General features: G+C 37.0%; 1 protein-coding gene and 1 non-coding gene across 4 annotated transcripts in view; both read left to right on the top strand.

Moving 5' to 3' along the window:
* The window catches only part of AP1G1 (adaptor related protein complex 1 subunit gamma 1), a 74,276-nt gene that overhangs the window by 45,430 nt on the left and 7,503 nt on the right, over positions 1-21,343 (top strand). For all 3 annotated transcript variants that reach the window (XM_045818455.1, XM_045818454.1, XM_045818456.1), the window contains 12 exons: positions 13-68; positions 1,173-1,286; positions 3,709-3,849; positions 4,528-4,582; positions 9,063-9,185; positions 9,371-9,460; positions 10,094-10,221; positions 11,610-11,714; positions 14,446-14,587; positions 14,770-14,896; positions 19,965-20,072; positions 20,190-20,350. In XM_045818455.1, the coding sequence (XP_045674411.1) occupies positions 13-68; positions 1,173-1,286; positions 3,709-3,849; positions 4,528-4,582; positions 9,063-9,185; positions 9,371-9,460; positions 10,094-10,221; positions 11,610-11,714; positions 14,446-14,587; positions 14,770-14,896; positions 19,965-20,072; positions 20,190-20,350 (1,350 nt within the window). The remainder of the gene's footprint in view (positions 1-12; positions 69-1,172; positions 1,287-3,708; positions 3,850-4,527; positions 4,583-9,062; positions 9,186-9,370; positions 9,461-10,093; positions 10,222-11,609; positions 11,715-14,445; positions 14,588-14,769; positions 14,897-19,964; positions 20,073-20,189; positions 20,351-21,343) is intronic.
* On the top strand, positions 1,571-1,656 carry LOC123806238. The gene has a single exon (XR_006783469.1). It is a non-coding gene; the product is annotated as a small nucleolar RNA SNORD71 (small nucleolar RNA).

The raw sequence follows: 21,343 nt of genomic DNA, 5'->3' as shown, positions 1-21,343 counted from the left end.
CTGTTTTTTTAGGTCCTAGCCATAAATATCCTGGGTCGTTTCTTATTGAACAATGACAAGAATATTAGGTAAGGCAACTGGAAAATGTCCTGTATTTAGTTATTATAAACTCTGTTTTTTAGAGTGACTGTGCTTAAGATCACACATGTATTGAGTGATGTATCTAGAACTTCAACTGAGGAAACTCAGGATTTCTATTTTAGTTTGGCCTTAAAACTGTTGTTTTGCAAAGAATTTCAGGATTTACATCATGGATTAATTTTTGCTCCTATTTATATTAAAAATCAGGAGTCAGCATACTTTTTCTGTAAAGGACCGGATGGATGGTCAATGTTTTAGGCTCTGTGGGACTTTGGGTCTCTGGCCATTACTCAGCTGTACCTCTTGGCGTGAAAATATAGACTATGAATGATAACTACGAATGACTATTCTGATAAAAATTGATTTGCAAAAGCAGACGGCAGAGGGCTGGATTTTTGTAGGTAGCCTATAGTTTGCTGACCTCTGCTCTAAATTAAGAAGAAAAATAAAACATTTCAGGTCACAAATGTGGAATGTGTTTGTCAATTACGGTTAGTTTTCAAAAGTAGATGAATTTATTAGTATTTTTATATTGTAGTATTTCCCATTTGCCTTTTTCCCTCTTTTAATCAGGAGATAATTTCTCATCATGGTAAACTTGAAAAAAATGTGGAAGTAATTGTTGTGGTACCTTGAATTATCTTCTCTTTCCAAAAGAATTTTTGAATATTTGGATCTTACACTCAAATTTTTCTGTCCATCTCAAATAAAAGCAGAGAAAATATAAATGGTAAAATTGAAATAATTTCCTCTTGCATTTTGGGGCACTGGCCTGAAAAGGTATACTGTACATTTTTGTCATACTGTTTGGAAGAACTTGAAATAATTGAGGCAATCACTTTTAGAAGTTTCAGTGGACTTTAACCATGAATGAAAATAGTCTGAATCCGAGGCTTCTCCTGGTTGCTACTATTTTAGATCATAGTGTCTCCTCTGCCTTTAGAATGTTACCATTATAGTCATCGTCTTTTATCTGTTTAAACATATATGCTTTCCCTTAGTCTTTAGGCATTTTCTGTTATTATTAAGGTAGAATAAAACTACCCTGAATTTTATATTTTAATTGTCTTCTGTAACTTCCTTTCATCCAGATACGTAGCTCTGACATCTTTGTTGAAGACTGTGCAGACAGATCATAATGCAGTGCAGAGGCACAGAAGCACAATTGTGGACTGTCTAAAAGATTTGGATGTCTCAATAAAACGGTAACAGATTATTGATCATTTCTCTGCCTCTGCCTCATCTGATAACTTTGTAATAGTTTTGAAAGTGAAAACGTTGATGTTTATGGATTATCAACATTTTCAAAGATGGATTCTCTGCCCAGTAAGTCCTTTTTTAGAAAGGATTGGCAGGGAGAAGTTTAGGTCAATGAAAGAGGCCAATAAGGAATACTTGAGTGCACACTGATCTTGTCTTTGGTTCTTTGATAAATAAAACAGATAAAGATAAGCTGGGCAAAAGATTACTTACCAAGGGTACTGTGCTTTGTGTGCTGGAGGATGAAAATAAGGAGTGATCCATCGGCTAAGTGTTTTATCACGATGCTGAAACTCAAATTGCTGACAGCACACATTTTCTCACAGTACTTATGCTCCAAGATACTGGAGGCAGCCGTGTTTCTTAGAAGAGTATATCTAGAAATGATGTTAGGTAGCAGATAACACTTTCAAAAAGCATCAGTTTTTTCCTCCATGGAATAAACTACTGGTTCCCTTAGAAAATTGTGGATGTTTGTCAAACCTAGCTATAGTTGGCCCCAATGAACTTTTGGTTGTGGTTGTATGTTTGAATCCAGAACAGATTAGCTTTGAAATATCTCTGAAACCATTCACTTAACAAACATTTATTCACACTGAGTTCCTTTTGTTTGCAAAGAACAGGTACAGAGTGCTTGGGCAATCTAAAGATAAGACCTAGACTCAGTACTAACAACTTGTACATAGTGCTTTGCAAAGGATCTGTAAAATACCCTCTCGGTTCTCTGAGCAAGCCATTGAGACTAGGCAATTACTTCTATCCTCAATTAACAGATTGGTTAAATAACATACAGTCCTAAAGGAAACACATACCTTACTCTAAACCTTAACCCTTGTACAGGGACAGACCTTGGAATAGAAATCAGGCCTGACTCCAATTTTGTTGTTTCTCTATAGCTCATTACTGGGGCTTTGTCTTTCAGAAGTAAAACCTGTATGTCTTTGACAGGCTCTGTTGCATTAAGAGCTCAAACTTGGAAACCAGACTGCCGTATTCACATCTTGCCTCTGCCCTTAATAGATGTGGCCTAGTAACTTAACCTTTTAGTGCCTTGGTTGTCCCATATGTAAATGCAGAGGTTTAAGAGGATCCACCTTATAGGGTTATGCAGGATTAACCGGATTAATGTAAATAAGGTACTTAAGCACAATATAAGAATTATCTATTAATGAATTTCTGTAAGGATTGATTTTTTTTTATTGCTTGTGAATTTAGCTAAGGTGACAGTACTTCATATTAAATTGGTATTTTTGAAATTCAACTTATATACCATGTTTAAAATTACTGATCAAGTATGAAAGGATGCATATCGTAACTTTATAACTTTTATATGTTAACTGTTTTCATTTTGTCTTGGTTGCCATTTTGACAGGCAATTATAGAAACTTTTATTTGCCCTCATAGCACATGCCCTTTTTTCCTTTTTTGTGGCCCTCATTTTCTGTTTCAGTTTTTTTCCAACTTTATTGAGATATATTTGACATATAACATTATGTAAGTTTAAAATGTATAGTGTGTTGATTTGACAGTTATATATTGCAAAACAGTTACCACCATAGCATTAGTTAACACCTGCATCAAATTACATAATTACTATTTTTTGTGTGTGGTGAAAACATTTAAAATCTACTTTCTTGGCAAATTTCAAGTATAGAATACTAACTTGAACTAAGTAAGCTGCACATTAGATCCTTAGAACTTACTGTCTTATAACTGGAAGTTTGTATCCTCTGACCAACATCTGCCCCACTCCCCCACCCCTCAGCCCTGGTAACCACTATTCTAGTCTCTGTTCCTATGTGTTTGGCTTTTTTGCGTTCACATTTAAGTGATACCTGACAGTATTTGTTTTTCTCTGAGTTATTGTACTTAGTGTAATGCCCTCAGGTTTGTTTTTATTCTGATTTTCCACATATCTTTTGATGTTAACTGTTACATCATCTTTGGATAGAAGTGGGTATAATGAAAGAGTATGGTGACTTTATATATTACATTTTAAGCAATAATGTAGAGGGATACTATCTTTGGGTAATAATTTTGTTGCCTCTCTTTTTGAGCCTTTTAAGTATTTAAAATTTAAACTTCATACAATAGATTATTGAACCCAAATTACATTGTTGGTCAGTCATATCTCTCTTAGGAATATTTGAAGAAAGTGTTGAACAAAGATTCAAAATAGAATAACTTGGATAACTTTTGTTATCTTGCATGGAAAGATTGGGATCATAGGATCATGCAAGGACATTAACACATCTATCTGCCTGTGAGTGGTGTTCAGACAGACTATACCTACATCTTTGTTTCATTCCCACAGTAAATATAACTCATTGTGGTTTTTTTTTATTTTTTTTATTTTTCCCTTGCAAGGCGTGCAATGGAATTGAGTTTTGCCCTAGTGAATGGGAATAATATCCGAGGCATGATGAAGGAATTACTTTATTTTCTGGATTCATGTGAGCCAGAATTTAAAGCAGACTGTGCATCTGGAATATTTCTTGCTGCAGAAAAGTAAGATTTAATTTTTACTTTTATTAATAAAAGATGCTTGGATCTTTTAAAAGCATCTTCAAAACATGGGGGACATGTTGTAGACTTGTTTAAAACATGTAACATTTATTCAAGCTCCCAGTTAGGAATGAGCTTTGAGAAGGCCATTATTGCAAGCATTTAAATATAGGAAGATTTGCCCTTCTTAATCCAATTTTTCTAAAAATAGGGATTTATAATGCTCCTATAATCTGTTCTTTAACTTATCTGTGATGCCCTTTTTATGAGGATATAGAAGTTCTGTGTAAAACTTTTAGGAAGTTAGTACCTCAAGATGTTGGTAGTACAGTTATTTCTGTCCTCTCCACTGTGAGTTTAAGGGAACAGGTTTCTAGTCCTGGTGTTGCCTGGGTCTGGGAACAGTCGCTTTTCTTCTTTCTTCTTTGTCCTCTCCAGCCCTGACTTCATGATTTGTTTTCTGAGACAGGAGTCCCATTTCTTAGCTCAGCAACTCAGATAATGTAAAACATCTGAGTTTGACAGTGCGCCATTTCAGTACCCTGTGAAATGCATATTGCTGCTAGACTTGAGGGTGAATGTCTCCAAATATAATCACTTAATGACTGTAGGCAGGATTTTTGAAAGTAACAGAGCACAGTATAATTTACAGGTTCCAGTTTCTCACCTTTATTTTCTTAGGTATGCACCTTCCAAACGATGGCATATAGACACAATTATGCGTGTTCTGACAACGGTAAGTAGCTTTAAAAAAAATGTTCATCTTTAAGATTTTGTTTATTTTTAGAGAGAGGGGAAGGGGGAGAAAAAAGAGAGAAACATTGATGTGTGGCAGACACATTGATTGGTTGCCTCTCGCACATCCCTAGCTGGGGACGTGGCCCACAACCCAGCCATGTGCCCTGACCAGGAATCGAACGGGCGACTTTTTGGTTTGCAGGCTGGCACTGAATACATTGAGCCACACCAGCCAGGGCATATAAATAGCTTTTTAAAGTCAAGATATGCTACGTGCTGGATGTGCTGATTGAGGCAGACCAAACCCTTGTTCTCATGAAGCTTATGTTCTTCTAGTGGGGGAGATAGGAAATTCATGAGGAGGTGTGTACTATACTCTCAGGGAAGAATGCTATGAGAAAACAGTACAGCAGCATGAGGGACTAAGATGATGGCAGGGAGGATGGGATATGGGGCAATATACCAAGTATTGTAGGTGGAGTAGTCAGGGAAGGTCACTCAGAGGAGCTAACATTGGAGTAGAGAATTTATGGAAACTAGCTATGCAAGATTTGGAAAAAGAGTGTACTAATCTGCCCTAACTGGTGTGGCTTAGTTGGTTGGGCATCCATATGCATAGCAAAAGGCCACTGGTTTGATTCCTGGTCAGGGCATAGGCTTGGTTTGTAGATTCAGTCCCCGATTGCGGCACATAAGAGGGGCAACCAATATGATGTTCCTCTCCCTCTCTTTCTCCCTTCCTTCCCCTCTCTCTAAAAGACAAAGAAATAACAAATATATATATTTTAAAAAGTATACTAATATAAGAGAGTAGCAGGTGTCGCAAGGACCTTAGGTAGCAACAAATGTGGCCTGCTTGGAGAGCAGTAAGGCAAGTGAAGGAAGAGCGTGGTGTCACTGACGCAGGGACTAGATTCCATGGGGCCTCACAGGAGTTTGGGATTTAGTTTGAATGTGTTAGGAAGTCACTGGAAGGTTCTGAGTGACTACATTTATTCTGGACTTAAAATTACAGTTTTATAAGGTATTTTTTTCCTTTGGTAATCTTCCAGAGTTTTGGAGTATTTCTGTTTATCATTCAATTAATAGACAGGGATTAGAGATTGAAGACTACAAATGAAAGTGTAGTGGTGTATAAAGAAACTATAGCTATGTCTAATTACGTTACCAGCTGTAGGTACCATAAAGGAAAACACGAACAAATTTGACCATATTAAAATTTAAAATCCATGTTGCAAAAGGGAGAAATTTACAAAGTTAAAAGGCAAATGAAGCCCTGGCTGGGTAGCTCAGTTGGTTAGAGTATCATCCCTGATACACTAAAGTTGCAGTTTCGATCCCCAGTCAGGGCACATACAAGAATCAACCAGTGAATACCTCATATTTCTCTCCCGTTCCCTCTCCCTCTAAAATCAATCAATAAGTAAAAAAAACAAAAACAAAAAACAAATGACAACTAGAGGAAAACCATTGTAAAATATAATAGCATATTAATATTTTAATTTTATAAACAATTTACAATTAATAAGAAAAATCAAACACTATAATGGAAAAATTGGCATTTGAACAAGCAGTTCACAGAAAAAGAAGGAAATAGCTAGTTAACAATGAAAAATAACCTTATTAGTAAAGAAATAGTAAGTAAAGTAAAAGTGAGGTATCACTTTTCACTTACACTTTTTAATCAAATTTCTAGTATTAGCTAGAAAACAGAGAAACAGGCCGTACTCTTCACTTTAAGTGGGTGTAAAATGTTACCATCTTTCCAGCGTACAGGGTGGGTAGCTTGTAGCAAAAGTCTCAGTTGGTATCTTTTAGTTCATCAATTCAAGTTTTAGGACTTTATCTTGGAAAAATAAAAGGACAAATGTACAAAATGTATATGCAATGGGCATTAAGTAAATTATGAAATATCTGTGGGAGAACATACCGTTAAAATGATGAGATATATATGTTATATAGTATATAGATGTGTGCACCCAGACACATAATTGTTGCTGTGGATTTGTCTTTGACAAACTAGTTTTCTAGTTTACCAACAATGAATTAATTTTGTTGAAGATTAACAGCTACTAAATGTACTTACTAAATGGGGAAATAGTATTTTAACAAAAGGTATGAATCAGGACACATTATTTTCAAGCTCAAAAGAAAGGAAGAATTAGAGCTTCTGAAGAAATGTTTATCAAAATTCAAAACTGTTGTTAAAAATGCTCCTACTTTTCATTTTTCCTGTTGACCCATATTTTATTACAATCATACGATTTTTTTTTTTAGCTTGTTGATGTGCAGGATTACAGTAATCGATTTTTGATTGTTAAATCACCTTTCCATCCCTGGAATGAATCCCACATGGGTTATATGCTGTATAATTCTTTTTATATATTGTTGTTTGTTTTGTTAATGTTTTAAAGGATTTTTGCATTTATGTTCATGAGAGATAACTGATATTCTTAATAATTTTCCCAATGTTTTCTTTGACCCATGTGTTATTTAGTATAGTAGTGTGTTGTTTAATCTCCAACTATTTTGGGATTTCTCAGCTGTCTTTGTGTTACTGCTTTCTAATTTAATTCCATATGATTTCTGTTCTTTTAAACTTAAGATGTTTTTTATGGCTCAGAACGTGGTCTGTCTTGGAGAATGTTCCATCTGAGCTTGAGAAGGAGGTGTGTTCTGCTGTTGCTAGATGAAGTAGTGTATAAATGTCAGTTAGATCCTGTTGATTCTTTTATTTCAAACACTCTGCTCTTCTTCCATTAGAATGTAAATTTCTAAGTTAGACCACAAATTACCTGCTTTTTAGATTCTCACCTTTTCTTTTAATCATCTCCCCAAACTACTCCCTCTGTCTTTGTTTCTTAACAGTAGTGGGTATCTTAAAACACTTGAGACTTTTTAAAATTTCCCTTTTTTCTTTGCAAAGTACACGTCATTAGGCCTAGTTTCAGTCTTTTCTATTTTTTTTTATTTTTAAAGATTTTATTTATTAATCTTTAGAAAGATGGGAATGGAGGGAGAAAGATAGGTAGAGAAGCATGGATAGGTTGCCTCTCGCACTCCCCCAACAGGAAAACCAGCCTGCAGCCCAGGTATGTGCCCTGGCCAGGAATTGAACTAGTGACCTTCTGTTCACAGGCCAGTGCTTGATCTACTGACCCACACCAGCCAGGGCTCAGTCTTGTCAATCATGTCTCTTTCCAGTAATGGGAGATTGACCAAGATGGGTTGATATTAGGCCCAGGTTTCACCGGATGTTCTGTGCAGCCTGGCTGTCATAATGCTCGTGTGTTAAGTAGCTTTACTTTGCTCCATGGTTGCAAATAGTATCTCAGACTTCACTGGTCCAGGGGATGTTTGTTAAAAAGGCCAATAAAAAGGGTGGATAATAAAATACAGAATATTTCCTATTCCTGGGACTAATGGTTGACTTTAAAAGTTACTCTTTATTTATTTCATGTACCCTCTTTGAGATGTTAATATATACCTCACCACCTTCCAGAGTAACATGACTACTGTAACTAGACCATAGGATTTTATTTTTTAAATCTTCACTCAAGGATATGCTTACTGATTTTAGAGAGGAAGGGGAGAGGGTGAGTGGGGGTAGGGGTGGGCATCAGTGTGAGAGAATAACACCGATCAGTGGCTTTAGTGTATGACGTGACGCTCCAACCAGCTGAGCCAGTATGCAGCCAGTACTAAACCATATGATTTTAACGTTGGTGTTGGGGGCTGTGGAAAGGGAGAGTTTGTTGTAACTCTCTTCCTAGTGAATGTATTTCTTAAATTTTTGAAATCTTATACATGGGTGGGCAAAAGTAGGTTTACATTCGTGAGTACACAAAAGAGAATTTATTGTATTTATTTATTATTGCATCTATTTGTATTATTTGTCTTAATTGTTGTTATTTGTATTCTTATGATTGGTCTGTCACATAATGATGGCTGGTAATTTACCTAATTTTGCTTGCCCCTAGACCTTACCTATTTTGTGTAGAAAAGGTCTTTCTTGAAAAAAAATTTTTTAAAGATTTTATTTATTTACTTTTGTAAGGGAAGGGAGGGAGGGAAACATCAGTATGTGGTTGACTTGCATGGCAACCCCCATTGGGGCCCTGGCTCACAACCCAGGCATGTACCCTAGACTAGAATCGGGACTCTTTGGTTCACAGGCTGGCACTCCATCTACTGAGCCACACCAGCTGGGGTGGTCTTTCTTGAGATTTTAAGTCTTTATATTTTCTTCTGGACAAAGAGGAGACTTTATTTTTTTTAATATAAAATTAAAAAACTTAGAATATTCATTTAAATAAATAAGACTTTGAATTTTGAGTTGCTTACAAACCTGAAAGTTAAAATCAACTTTATCTTTGAGGGTGTTCTTTAGTAGTCTCCTTTTAACTACAGCGTTGATAGCCAGCATTTGTTACCATTACTGTGTGTTTCTAGGGGTAACTATCTGCATTTCCTTTTAGGCAGGAAGCTATGTTCGTGATGATGCCGTCCCCAACTTGATCCAGTTAATAACCAATAGTGTAGAGATGCATGCCTATACTGTCCAGCGCTTATACAAAGCAATTCTTGGTGATTATTCTCAGGTAAGTACTTCATTTGCTCTTTTTTTCCCTATTTTGGGGAGAAATTACACTTTATTTCCATGTGTGTTCTTATTACTAACACTCTATATGTGCCTGAAATTTGATCTTCATGATTAGATGACCTATGATTTGCAACTCTTTGTAAGAGTTGAAATCCTTGACAAACAGTGAATTTCTTTTGACAGCAACCTTTGGTACAAGTAGCTGCGTGGTGTATAGGTGAATATGGAGATCTTCTCATATCTGGCCAGTGTGAAGAGGAAGAGCCTATTCAGGTACCCCTTGTTACTCTTGGTTAAGATGGGAAAAAATAGTGTTTTTGTTTATAAGAGGGTGGTGGTTAAGAGGAGTTGAGGTTGATTCCTTAACAAACTTTTAAAAAAGGAATACCAGAATTATATTTGGAAACCTGCCAGTTTCTGAGGTGGAACTTACTGAGCCATTGTGAGACTTGAAAAACCACCTTAAGATCCATTCTCCACCTTGTCAGGCTAAAGCATATTGTTTCTCTTGCTCTGTGGCTGATTTAAATAGGAGGAAATGAAACATACAGCCATGTTTTTGTTTGCTCATTAAAGAGCTGGCTTTAGGAGAACTTGTGGCAACAGTACTTGAACTCTGTAACTTTTTCTCCTTTACTTCTGCCTCTTGAAATGAAATGTGCCTCTCAGCCCCTAAATGGGTATTTTCCACTAAAAAAAAAAACAACCTACCTTCTACCTACTTCTGGTTGATGGAACAGCTTGGGCAGTTATCCTGGCAAAGCACAAATTGTGTTAGAAGCTTTGGTAATGATGGTTGGATTGGTTTTATGGTGGCATCCTACATCTTGATATCAGATTTAGATGATCACTTTTATGATGAACTGTACATTCTCTCTCTCTCTCTTTCTTTTTTTTTGTCCTTAGGTAACAGAAGATGAAGTGTTGGATATTTTAGAAAGTGTCCTAATCTCTAATATGTCCACCTCTGTGACACGAGGTTATGCCCTCACTGCCATTATGAAGCTTTCTACTCGATTCACCTGTACTGTAAAGTGAGTATGGGGAAAAAAAAAGGGTAAACAGGTTGTTTTGTAATTTTTAAAAACTTTTTATTATGGAAAAGTTCGTGCAAGGGCAAAAGTAGAGAGAATAGTAAAATAAATTGCATATACCTATTCACAATAACAACCATCATTTTGTGGATAATCCTTATTTCATCTATACTTTCTTTTCTCTCATCACCTCACTGTAGTTTATTTTGAGTGTGAAAAATATGTTTTTAAAATCAGATTTCTAAGCCCTTTTTCTTTTTTCAAAGTTGAGACATTATTTGCCTATATAAGGGCTCTCATTTTATATATATATTTATTTAGTTATTTTTATTCTCACCTGAGGACATGCTTACTGGTTTGAGAGAAAGGAAGGGAAGGAGAAAGAGAGGGAGAGAAACATCAACCTGAGAGGGAAACACTGATCAGTTGCCTCTCTTATATAACTGGGGACCAAACCTGCAAGCTAGGGAAATGCCATGACTAGGATTTGAACCTGCAACCTTTTGGTTTCTGAGAAAACACTCCAGCCAACTGAGCCACACCAGCCAGGGCTATTATAATATTTTGAGATGTCTGGATGAAAAGAAAATCATGAGGATCATGCTGTTTAAATCTTTGAATTCTACTGTTTACTATTTTGAATAAAAGTCAGTTTTTGGATCAGGTTTTCAGCCAGCCATGTAAAGGCGAACTTAGACTTTCTGCTTTACTTTTTATGTAAGGTCTTGTGAAAAATTATGTTGTTTTACTCTTTGAATTGTGAATTAGAAGAATTTGGTATTAGATAATGACTCTTTTTCTTTTTTAAGATTTTATTTATTTATTTTTAGAGAGGGAAGGGAGGGAGATAGAGAGAGAGAGAGAAACATCAATGTGCGGTTGCTGGGGGTCATGGCCTGCAACCCAAGCATGTGCCCTGACTGGGAATTGAACCTGCGACACTTTAGTTCGCAGCCCGCGCTCAATCCACTGAGCTACGCCATCCAGGGCAGATAATGACTCTTTTTTGATAAAACTCTGATGCTGTGCCCCTTCTGTTGAAAAAAGCGTTTACTTTAAAGTTATTAAGAGGATGAACAGTATAAGTTTCTTCTTTCATAGCAAATAAATAATTGATACCTTTTCCTAGTAATTTTAGGGCATGGGGTATTTAATAGACAAAATTTAGTATTATAATTACAATAAGTATAATGGTGGATAATGGTGTTGAGCTTTATGAAGTTGGATGAAAATAAAGGAAAGGTGTTTTGTTTTTGAAAGATTATGTAAATTAAGAAAAGGTGAGTGTTTAAAAATTTTAATCAGAAAACTCTGGTTTAAACATTAATTCTGTCTGTTTGTTTATTAACTTTCTTTTGGGTATTTGAATTTGTGATTGTATCCCAAAGCCGAATAAAGAAAGTGGTTTCCATCTACGGAAGCAGCATTGATGTGGAACTCCAGCAGAGGGCAGTAGAATATAATGCACTTTTTAAGAAATATGACCATATGAGGTAAGTGAAAGAAAGGAAGTGATGCATGTGCTTCTTACTATCCTGAACAAATTGTCATTATAATCCATAAAGGAGACTCATTCCTGATGCTTTATTAACTGGACCTCACAACCCTGTTTAGTCCTAGTGGCTTGACTGCTTCTGCTTTGTTCATCTGCTCTGTCTAGCCTCTAGAAAAACTGTTAATTGGTCTTTAATTCTCCTTCTGCCTTTTCTTTTGGTATGGAAAGTTAGCTTCATTTTCCACTTTATTAACTTCAAGAAGTGAGAGTTGTATTTTCTCTAGAGAATCTTGTTCAGATAACATTACTCTTAACATTTTGGTACATGTCATCCTTCTTACTCTTCCATTATGCAGTATCTTTTTAACTGGAACCTGTTACTATCTACTGATTTACCTTTCTTTCATTCTAATTTCTTTTTTTTTTAAATATTTTTAAAAAGATTTTATTTATTTTTTTAGAGAGGGAAGGGAGGGAGGTGGGGGGAGAGAGAGAGAGAGAGAGAGAGGGGAGAGAGAGAGAGAGAGAGAGAAACATCAATGTGCGGTTGCTGGGGGTTATGGCCTGCAACCCAGGCATGTACCCTGGCTGGGAATCGAACCTGGGACACTTTGGTTCCCAGCCCGCGCTCAATCCACTGAGCTACGCCAGCCAGGTCATTCTAATTTCTGTACCACTAAGAAATCTGAATCTCTTGGGATTTGGGTGGACAGTTTGTCCATTTAAGGTTTCTTGCCTACTCTTTTTTTTTTTTTAAAGAATATTTTATTGATTATGCTATTACAGTTTTCCCAGTTTCCCCCCCTTTATTCCCCTCTGCCCTGCACCCCCCCAACCTTCCCACATTCTCCCCCCTTTGTCCATGTCCATGGGTTGTACATATAAGTTCTTTGAATTCTCTGTTTCTTATACCATTTTGACCTCTCCCTGTCTATTTTATGCCTACTAATTATGCTGCTTTTCCCTGTACCTTTTCCCCCCATTCCTCCCCTCCCCCTCCTCACTGAAAACCTTCCATGTGATCTTCATTTCTCTGATTCTGTTCCTGTTCTAGTTGTTTGCTTAGTTTTTGTTGTTCTTTTTCTTTAGGTTTGTTTGTTGATAGTTGTGAATTTGTTGTCATTTTACTGTTCATAGTTTTGGATCTTCTTCAATTTCTTAGATAAGTCTTTTTAACATTTCATATAATAAGGGCTTGGTGATGATGAACTCCTTTAACTTGACCTTATCTGGGAAGTACTTTATCTGCCCTTCCATTCTGAATGATAGCTTTACTGGATAGAGTAACCTTGGATGTAAGTCCTTGCCTTTCATGACTTCAAATACTTCTTTCCAGCCCCTTCTTGCCTGCATAGTTTCTTTTGAGAAGTCAGCTGATAGTCTGATAGGCACTCCTTTGTAGGTAATGCTTTCCTTTCCTCTTGCTGCTTTTAAGATTCTCTCTTTATCTTTAATCTTGGGTAACTTGATGATGTGCCTTAGTATGTTCCTCTTTGGGTCTGACTTCTTCGGGACTCTCTGAGTTTCCTGGACTTCCTGGAAGTCTCTTTCCTTCACCAGATTGGGGAAGTTTTCCTTCATTATTTGTTTCAATAAGTTTTCAATTTCTTGCTGTTATTCTCCTCCTTCTGGCACCCCTATAATCCAGATATTGGAATGTTTAAAGTTGTCCCAGAGGTTTCTAAGCTTCTCCTCATTTTTCTGAATTATTGTTTCTTCATTCTGTTCTGGTTGGGTGTTTATTTCTTCCTTTTGTTTCAGATCATTGCTTTGAGTCCTGGTTTTGGTCCTGTCACTTTTGGTTCCCTGAATATTTTGCTTTATTTCACTTTGAGTATCTTTCATTGTTCTTTCATTTTTTGGCCAAGCTCAATCAGATCTGTGAGCATTTTGATGAACAGGGCTTTAAACTCTCCATCAGATAGCTTGGCTATCTCCTCATCATTTAGCTCTCTTTCTGAAGTTTTGCTCTGTTCTTTCATTTTGGCCCTATTTCTTTGTCTAGGGGCGCCTGTTAAGTTGTAAGGGGGCGGGGCCTTAGGTATTCATCAGGGCAAGGCAACTGTCCTTGCTGTCCTGCAGTGCTGCCTTTGGGGGAGGGGCCAGAGAGGGAACAGTGCAGGTTACCTGCCTGGTCCTTGCACCATTTTCCAGCGAACTCTCTCGTCTGCTGGGAGACTGGGAATTTCTCCCACTGCTGGTAACCACCGTCATAGTCCACAGTCCGCTCAGTTTCCCATTCAGCCAGCCCTGCCTGCATAGTCCACTGCCTTGCCCATGGTTCTCTCAGTCAGCCCTGCCTGCTTGGTCTGCCACCTTGCCACTGGTTCTCTTCGTCTGCCCGTCTTACTGGTCTGGTTGGTTTCGTTGACTATTTCTTTAATTCCTTAGTTGTTGGAGTTCCATGCCATTTGATTTTCTGGCAGTTCTGGTTGTTTATTGCTTTTAGATTGGTGGTTATCCTCCTTTTGGTTGTGCGAGGAAGCAAAGGGTTTCTACCTATACCTCCATCTTGGCCAGAACTCTACAGCTGTTTCTTGCCTACTCTTAATGCAGCCAGCAATTTAGGTCATGTATTCACCCACCCACATGTATAACCCACCTTCTATTTTAGTGTATGGGGAGGGGAGGTGGCTTTTCATGTTAGTTTCAGTATAGTTACAGTGATTGTTTTGGGTAGGGAATCGAGGTTAACTGTCTGGAATTTAACCACTTCAGATTTTTTACAGGTCTGCCCTGCTTGAGAGAATGCCTGTTATGGAAAAAGTGACCACAAATGGCCCTACTGAGATTGTGCAGACAAATGGAGAGACAGAACCAGCTCCACTAGAGACCAAACCACCACCTTCTGGGCCACAGCCTACCAGCCAGGTAGCTTTCCATTAGCTTATCTGGGGATATTACTAATAACCCATCTTTTAGCTGATTCCCTTCAGTGTTCCTAGATTGATTGAGGATTCTCTTCCTTCTTTTTGTTAAGTGTTTAAAGAGCTTTGCATTAGATATAGATTAGGTAAATAACTACTAAATCAAGATATTATTTTCTTGTATAGGCCAATGATTTGTTGGATTTGTTGGGAGGAAATGACATAACACCTGTTATTCCAACTGCACCTACAAGCAAACCAGCTTCTGCTGGTGGAGAACTTCTTGATTTGCTGGGAGACATCAACCTTACAGGTGAGGCCAGAGTAGAATTATTTAATTCTGAGATAGGGGATAAAGGCCTTGGGGGAAAACTACACTTAACAGATTTTCTAGCACATCAATCAGTTGAAGATGGCGAGGCTAAGTCAAAAACAAGACTAGAATCTTCACATCATGTGGACATAAACTGCCTTGCTAATGCTCTAGAGCTGTGATTTTCAGCCAGTGTGCCCCCAGAATTTTTACAACATGCAATACCTGACTATTTCATCAGGGGTCCTGACCTCTTTTCCCTTAGATTGTCAAATAAAAAAATGACAACAGCCAACACAGCGATAGCCATCCATTGGGAATAAATCAAAATCATACCTATTTTTTTTTTGTCAGATTGGCAAAATATATTTTTTGGTATGCTGCAGAATTTTAGTAATTAGTTCATGTGTGTCAGAAGATGAAAAAGATTGAAAATCTCTGTTCTAGAGAATAGGATTCCTTAAAGTCCAATTTTTAATTTGGGGAGAATAAATTACTTGTAGTATTTTGAAAATTTCAGGCTGGAAAAAGTATATATCCCAAGTCATCTTAGCTTTACTGGTAGTTAGTATCCAAGACATCGCATTTTCTCTCTCTCTTTCTCTTTTTTTCATTTATCCTCACCTGAGGACATGCTTACTGATTTTAGAGTGTGGGGAAGGGAAGGAAAGAGAGAGGGAGAAAAACATCGATGTGAAAAAACAATTGGTTGCCTCTTGTATGTGCCCTGACTGGGACCATACCCGCAACCTAGGCATGTGCCCTGACCAGGAACAAACCAGCAACGTTTAGCATTGTGGAACACGGGCCAGGGCCCTAAGACATCACTTTTTCTAGATTTCTTTCTACTCATGGTTAGATTTTAAGAGTTATGGCCATTGTGGAGAGATGTTAACCTATTGTTTTCCTCGGTCCCTCCCTCCCACTCTCTTCCCCTTTTCCCCTGTTATTAAAGCAATGAAAAGAAAAAATCCATGATTATAATATTCAAATATAACTTTCATTTGGGAATATTTTTTCTCATCTTTGTTTTAGTAGTAGGTGTTTGTAATTGAAGTGTTTCAGTGATATTATGAGCCCCTAAGTCTAAGAGTATTACTGTAGTATATAATGTTTGTCTTAAGTGACTTCTTTAAAAGTGTAAGAGTTATATTTAGCATACATCACCTCAAGTTAAAAACAGCAATAGAGTAAGGATATTGGATGGTCATCTAGATTGGCTATCGAGGGCTAAATTATTTTTTTCTAACACAACAGCCTGCCAGAGCTTACAGTTTATATGTATCTTAACAAAATTTCAAACTGTTACTTCCTATGTACTTTTGAGTCATTGACAAATAGTCGATTTTAAATCCTCAGATGCCCAATCTATACTGGCTATATGGAAAGGTGAAAACAATCTGGGAGTGTAAACATATAGTGTATAGGTGGTATGTTTTGTTACACATAAATGTTTCCATGTTAGTACATAGTCTTTACAATTATAATTTTTTAAAAGATTTTATTTTTAGAGAGAGGGGAAGGGAAGGAGAAAGAGAGGGAAAGTTACATCAATGTGTGGTTGCGTCTTGCACACCCCCAACTGGGGACCTGGTCCTGCAACCCAGACATGTGTAGGAATCGAAACAGTGACCCCTTGGTTCATAGGCCAGCACCCAGTCCACTGAACCACACTAGCCAGGGTTACAATTATAAATTTAAATGGTTTTCTAATATTTCATCAAGAAGTTTGTACCCTAATATATTGAATTCCTTAGTATTGTTTGTTTTCTAGATTTTTCTTCAGCAAACATTACATTAATTTGTTCTTGTTTTGGTTTACTTTCTTTAACTAAGTTTGTTGGTCTTTCTGAATCTGTTTAAAATAAGGATGATAAATACTTAACCTCACAGGGTATTTGTGAGGAATGATGACTTCTTATTCAGTGACTACTACATCCAAATGACTACTTTCAGTAGTCACTTGGTAAATGTTATTTACCTTATCCTCAATGTATATTGCCACCAGTTTCACTGTACAGTCAAAAATACTATATTCTATCATTTTTTAAAAGCCTTAGCAGTTGAAAAATTGGTCCTGTTGTTTTGTTACTTTCAGGTTTTCCAGTTCATGGGCCAGTGCTCAATCCACTGAGCCACACAAGCCAGGGCTAATTGAAAGTTTTTCAGTGGCAGGGAATGTTTCATAAATATCCACATGTTTGCATTATATGTGAATTTCATTTTTCCACATTCCTTTTCTATCTTTAACTCATTTATCATGAAGTCTTAATGTTTTGATTTTGTTCTTTCTTTCTTATTTTCCCAGTGTTACATGAAAAAGCAAAATGATGAAGAGTTAAAAAGCCTGGATTTTCTACTTACTCATAATGTTTTACTCACAATTTTCCTATTTCTGAGTTCCAGGTTCTAGATTTTATTTATTTATTTTTAGAGAGAAGGAAAGGGAGGGAGAAAAAGAGGGAGAGAAACATCAATGTGTGGTTACCTCTTACACGGCCCCCACTGGGGACCTGGCCCGCAACCCAGGCATGTGCCCCACCTGGGAATTGAACTGCGGCCCTCTGGTTCGCAGCCTGTGATCAACCCACTGAGCCACACCAGCCAGGGTTGAGTTCCAGATTCTTTAAGCCATCATTCCAGTTATATCCTAATATACAGTAATGTAAATCCATGGAAATAAATAAATAAATTTAGTGTGTGCTTTTTAGTGGAATTGGCACAGTAAGTTCTGTTGTTTCCAAAAGCTACCTATTGTACATGGAGAGGAGAAAAAGGCTAAAATTTAAGGGACTTAGGGATCCATGTTACCTTTGTATCTAGAGTAGCTTCTCATTTTCCATGGGGACACATTTCTAAATTTGTTTGGAAAATGGGAACTGTGGGAAAATTACTAGATTAGATTTATGTGAACTAGGAGAACTGTTTGACTATTTCTTTGTACACTTTGTTGGCAGTCCACTCAACTGCATGTTCTGCAGTGTCTCATTTGTTTTTAGCTTCTTGTGCTTTGCTTAGTCATCTGTATTTCTACCTTCCTTGCTAATTTTTAGTATTATTTTTCTCTTAGTGTACTAGGGTATTTTTTTTAAAAAGATATTTCCCCCTTCATTTTCTTTTATTCTGTTGATGCTTTTTAAAATGCTATATTTCAGTTAATTTCATAAGTAATTGAAATCTGTTTAAATATAAAATGCATTCTTTTTATTTTGTTCAGTTTTCTTATGCCTCATAGAAGTCTGATTTCTGTCCGTTCATGACAGAACTTGCCCTCAATTGCTAATCCTCATTGTTCTTATTTGGAAGGATCGATAAAATGATAATTTGGTAATTTCTTCCCCCCATTTCATATCAGTAATCCAGGTTGTGAGTGTGTGTGTGTTAAATTTTCATTATGCATTGTTTAACACCTATAAAATTCAGTGAATGCTTTGATCTACTTAGCTTGTAAAAGAAAATGTTACTGTGAGAGTTGACATTCCCTTTGTACTTCCCCCTCAGCTCCTTCCCTCTTTGTTCCTGAGAGAACTGCTGTCTACCCCAACGGAGTGTTCAGTTTTGATGTTCACCATTTCTGTGTGCGTCTTAATAATAGTGTTTATATTATTTTGGCAGTTTTTACCTTTTTAGAAATGACATCCAACTGAATGTGTCCTTTTGCACCCTGCTTTTTTGCCAAACACTGTTTTTGTGAGAATAATCTATGAATAATTCATGTTGAGTGTACGGTTGACCCTTGAACAACATGGATTTGAGCTGCATCGGTCCACTTATAAGGGGATTTTTTTTTTCTTCATTTGACCCATGCAGTTTAATTGACTCTGTCAGTTCAAACCTGAGTTGTTCAAAGGTCAACTCCTTTGTTGGGAATTCTCATTTGTGGATCTATCATTACACAGAGATTTTCAATTGTATGGAAGGTTGTTGCACCTAACCCCCTGTATTATTCAAGGGTCAGCTGTATTTCTAGTGCATTCACATTTTTACTGTTGTGTTTGTATAGTGTTTAATTTCTTTTTAAAAATATTTTATTTATTTCTTTTTAGAGAGGGGAAGGGAGAGAGAAAGAGGGAGAGAAACATCAACGTGTGGGTTGCCTTTTGCGTGCCCCCTACTGGGGACCTGGCCTGCAACCCAGGCATGTGCCCTGACTGGGATTGGAACCTGTGACTGACTCTTCGGTTGGCAGACGGGCAGTCAATCCACTAAGCCACACCAGCCAGGGCTGTATAGTGTTTAATTTCATCAGTGTACCATTATTTACTTATCTTATTGCTAGTACTTCACAGTTAGAAACTATCTTGCTATGAATACTTCTTGTACATGTTTCTCAGGGTACATATGTAAGAAGTAATCAAAAGCATTCAGGAGGAAGGCACTGCTTCTCACCTGGGGGAGATTTTGCCCACCAGGGCTCAGCAGATATTTTTGGTTGTCACAACTGGAGGATGCTACTGTCATTTAATGGGTGAAAGCCAGGGGTGCTGATAAATACTCTACAATGCTCAAGATAGCTCCCCCACAACAAAGAATCATCTAGCTTAAAATTTCATTAGTTTTGACGTTGAGGAACTTGAGTTTAGGGATATATTTATGTTGAACTTTACTGTTGCTAAATTGTCTCTGGTTTGGTTGTGCCAGTTTATATCAGTAGGACAGAGGTTAGAAAGTCCTCTTGCTATATAGTCTTACTTGTATCTGGTATTGTCAGATGTTGAAATTTTTATGACTGTACTGGATGTGAAGTATATCTCCATGTGGCTTTACATCCCATTTCCCTGATTACTAGTAGAGATTGAGCGTCTTTTCCCATAAGATGCCCTTTTCATTCAGGTTCCCACTTCTGGGAATGGTTTATTATATGTACTGCTTTTAAAATGTTTTTTTCCTTATTGACTTGTAAGAAGATAGTTATAGTTCTGAAAACTCATCCATTTGTTATTTTGAAGCAAGCATTTTTATCCTGCCTGTGCCCTTAACTTGAGACCATAATATTTTTCTCCTTGTTTTCTTGGTGAGTTTTGTCATACTGGGTAATAGTGACTTAATGTTGGACTATTTCCTTTAGGTGCTCCAGCTGCTGCTCCTGCCCCTGCCTCAGTCCCACAGATATCCCAGCCTCCCTTCTTGTTGGATGGGCTTTCATCACAGCCTCTTTTCAATGACATCGCTACAGGTACGATTACTGATGTTAACATTGAAGCAGTAAGAAATAGTTATTGAAGAAAGTAAGTAATGATTTTGTAAGTATCAGGCTGTCTACAGTTAGACTAATCTTCATGTACTTTCCCAGGCATCCCCTCCATCACAGCATACAGTAAGAATGGCTTGAAAATAGAATTCACTTTTGAACGGTCACACACCAACCCCAGCGTCACAGTGATAACGATACAGGCCTCCAACAGCACGGAGCTCGACATGACGGACTTTGTTTTCCAGGCTGCAGTGCCAAAGGTGCTCCAGGGTCTTCTTTGCCCTTTTGCTTTTTTTGAATAAAGATTGAGTGGCTTTTAAAAAATGCATTTGCTAAGGGACATATTTTAATGTTTAGGGATTAAATTAGATTGGCAGATTTAGCCCAAGCTAATGATAAAGTAACTGTTATGGTTCATTGAAGCAAGTCATTTTAATTATTTTTAATGACATAAATATTCTTGGGGTTTTTTGGTCATAAATAGTCTTAAAGTTAGTTATGTATTATAGGATAAAGAAAGGTCATTGTAATAGTAGTGAGAACAGAGTTCTGTAAGGTGGTTTGTTAATGGTCAGGGTGTTGAGGATAGGTTGGGGTAATACAGTGGTAAAGGCCTAAAAAACACAAATTCTAACATGGAACTGAAGTTAATGAAGATGAGGGACTTTATTTGGTATTCTCTTGTAGACAATTAAAAGTTCTCATCTCTTGATATCAAAGTGAGCGAAACATTCCTCCTTCATTATTATCCAGTTTATTGTTGATATAGTGACTGCATGTTTTGTAATTGAAGTTATATTTCTACCAAATCTATGTAAAGAGTGTTTATGTTCATCTTTGAATGATGCAGTATTTTTCCTTTTTTTTTAACTACATTTGACATTCAGTATTATATTAGTTTCAGGTGTACAGCATAGTGGTTAGACATATAATTTATGAAGTGATCCCCCAGATTAATCTGGCATCATGTATAGCTGTTATGATATTATTGACTATATTCCCTGTGCTATACTTTACATCTCCATGACTGTTTGGTAACTGCCAGTTTATACTTAGAAAAGTTTTGAACAAAGAAAAATTTACAATGAGGAGGAGGCAGAATTTTTCTGTAAAAGACAAAATAGTGTTTTAGGCTGTGTGGACGCCTAAAACACTATTTAGGCAGTAGTTGCATCTACTCCGTTCTGCTATTACAGTGCAGAAACAGCTGCAGACAGTGTGTAAGTGAAGGAGTGTGGCTATGTTCCAATAAA

The sequence above is a fragment of the Phyllostomus hastatus genome, unplaced genomic scaffold (genome assembly GCF_019186645.2).
Source record: "Phyllostomus hastatus isolate PE091 unplaced genomic scaffold, TTU_PhHast_1.1 phas_scaffold_345, whole genome shotgun sequence".
In the NCBI taxonomy this organism is placed as follows: domain Eukaryota; kingdom Metazoa; phylum Chordata; class Mammalia; order Chiroptera; family Phyllostomidae; genus Phyllostomus; species Phyllostomus hastatus.
Note: the sequence above shows the minus strand (reverse complement) of the source record. Positions and strands in the feature narration are given on the sequence as shown.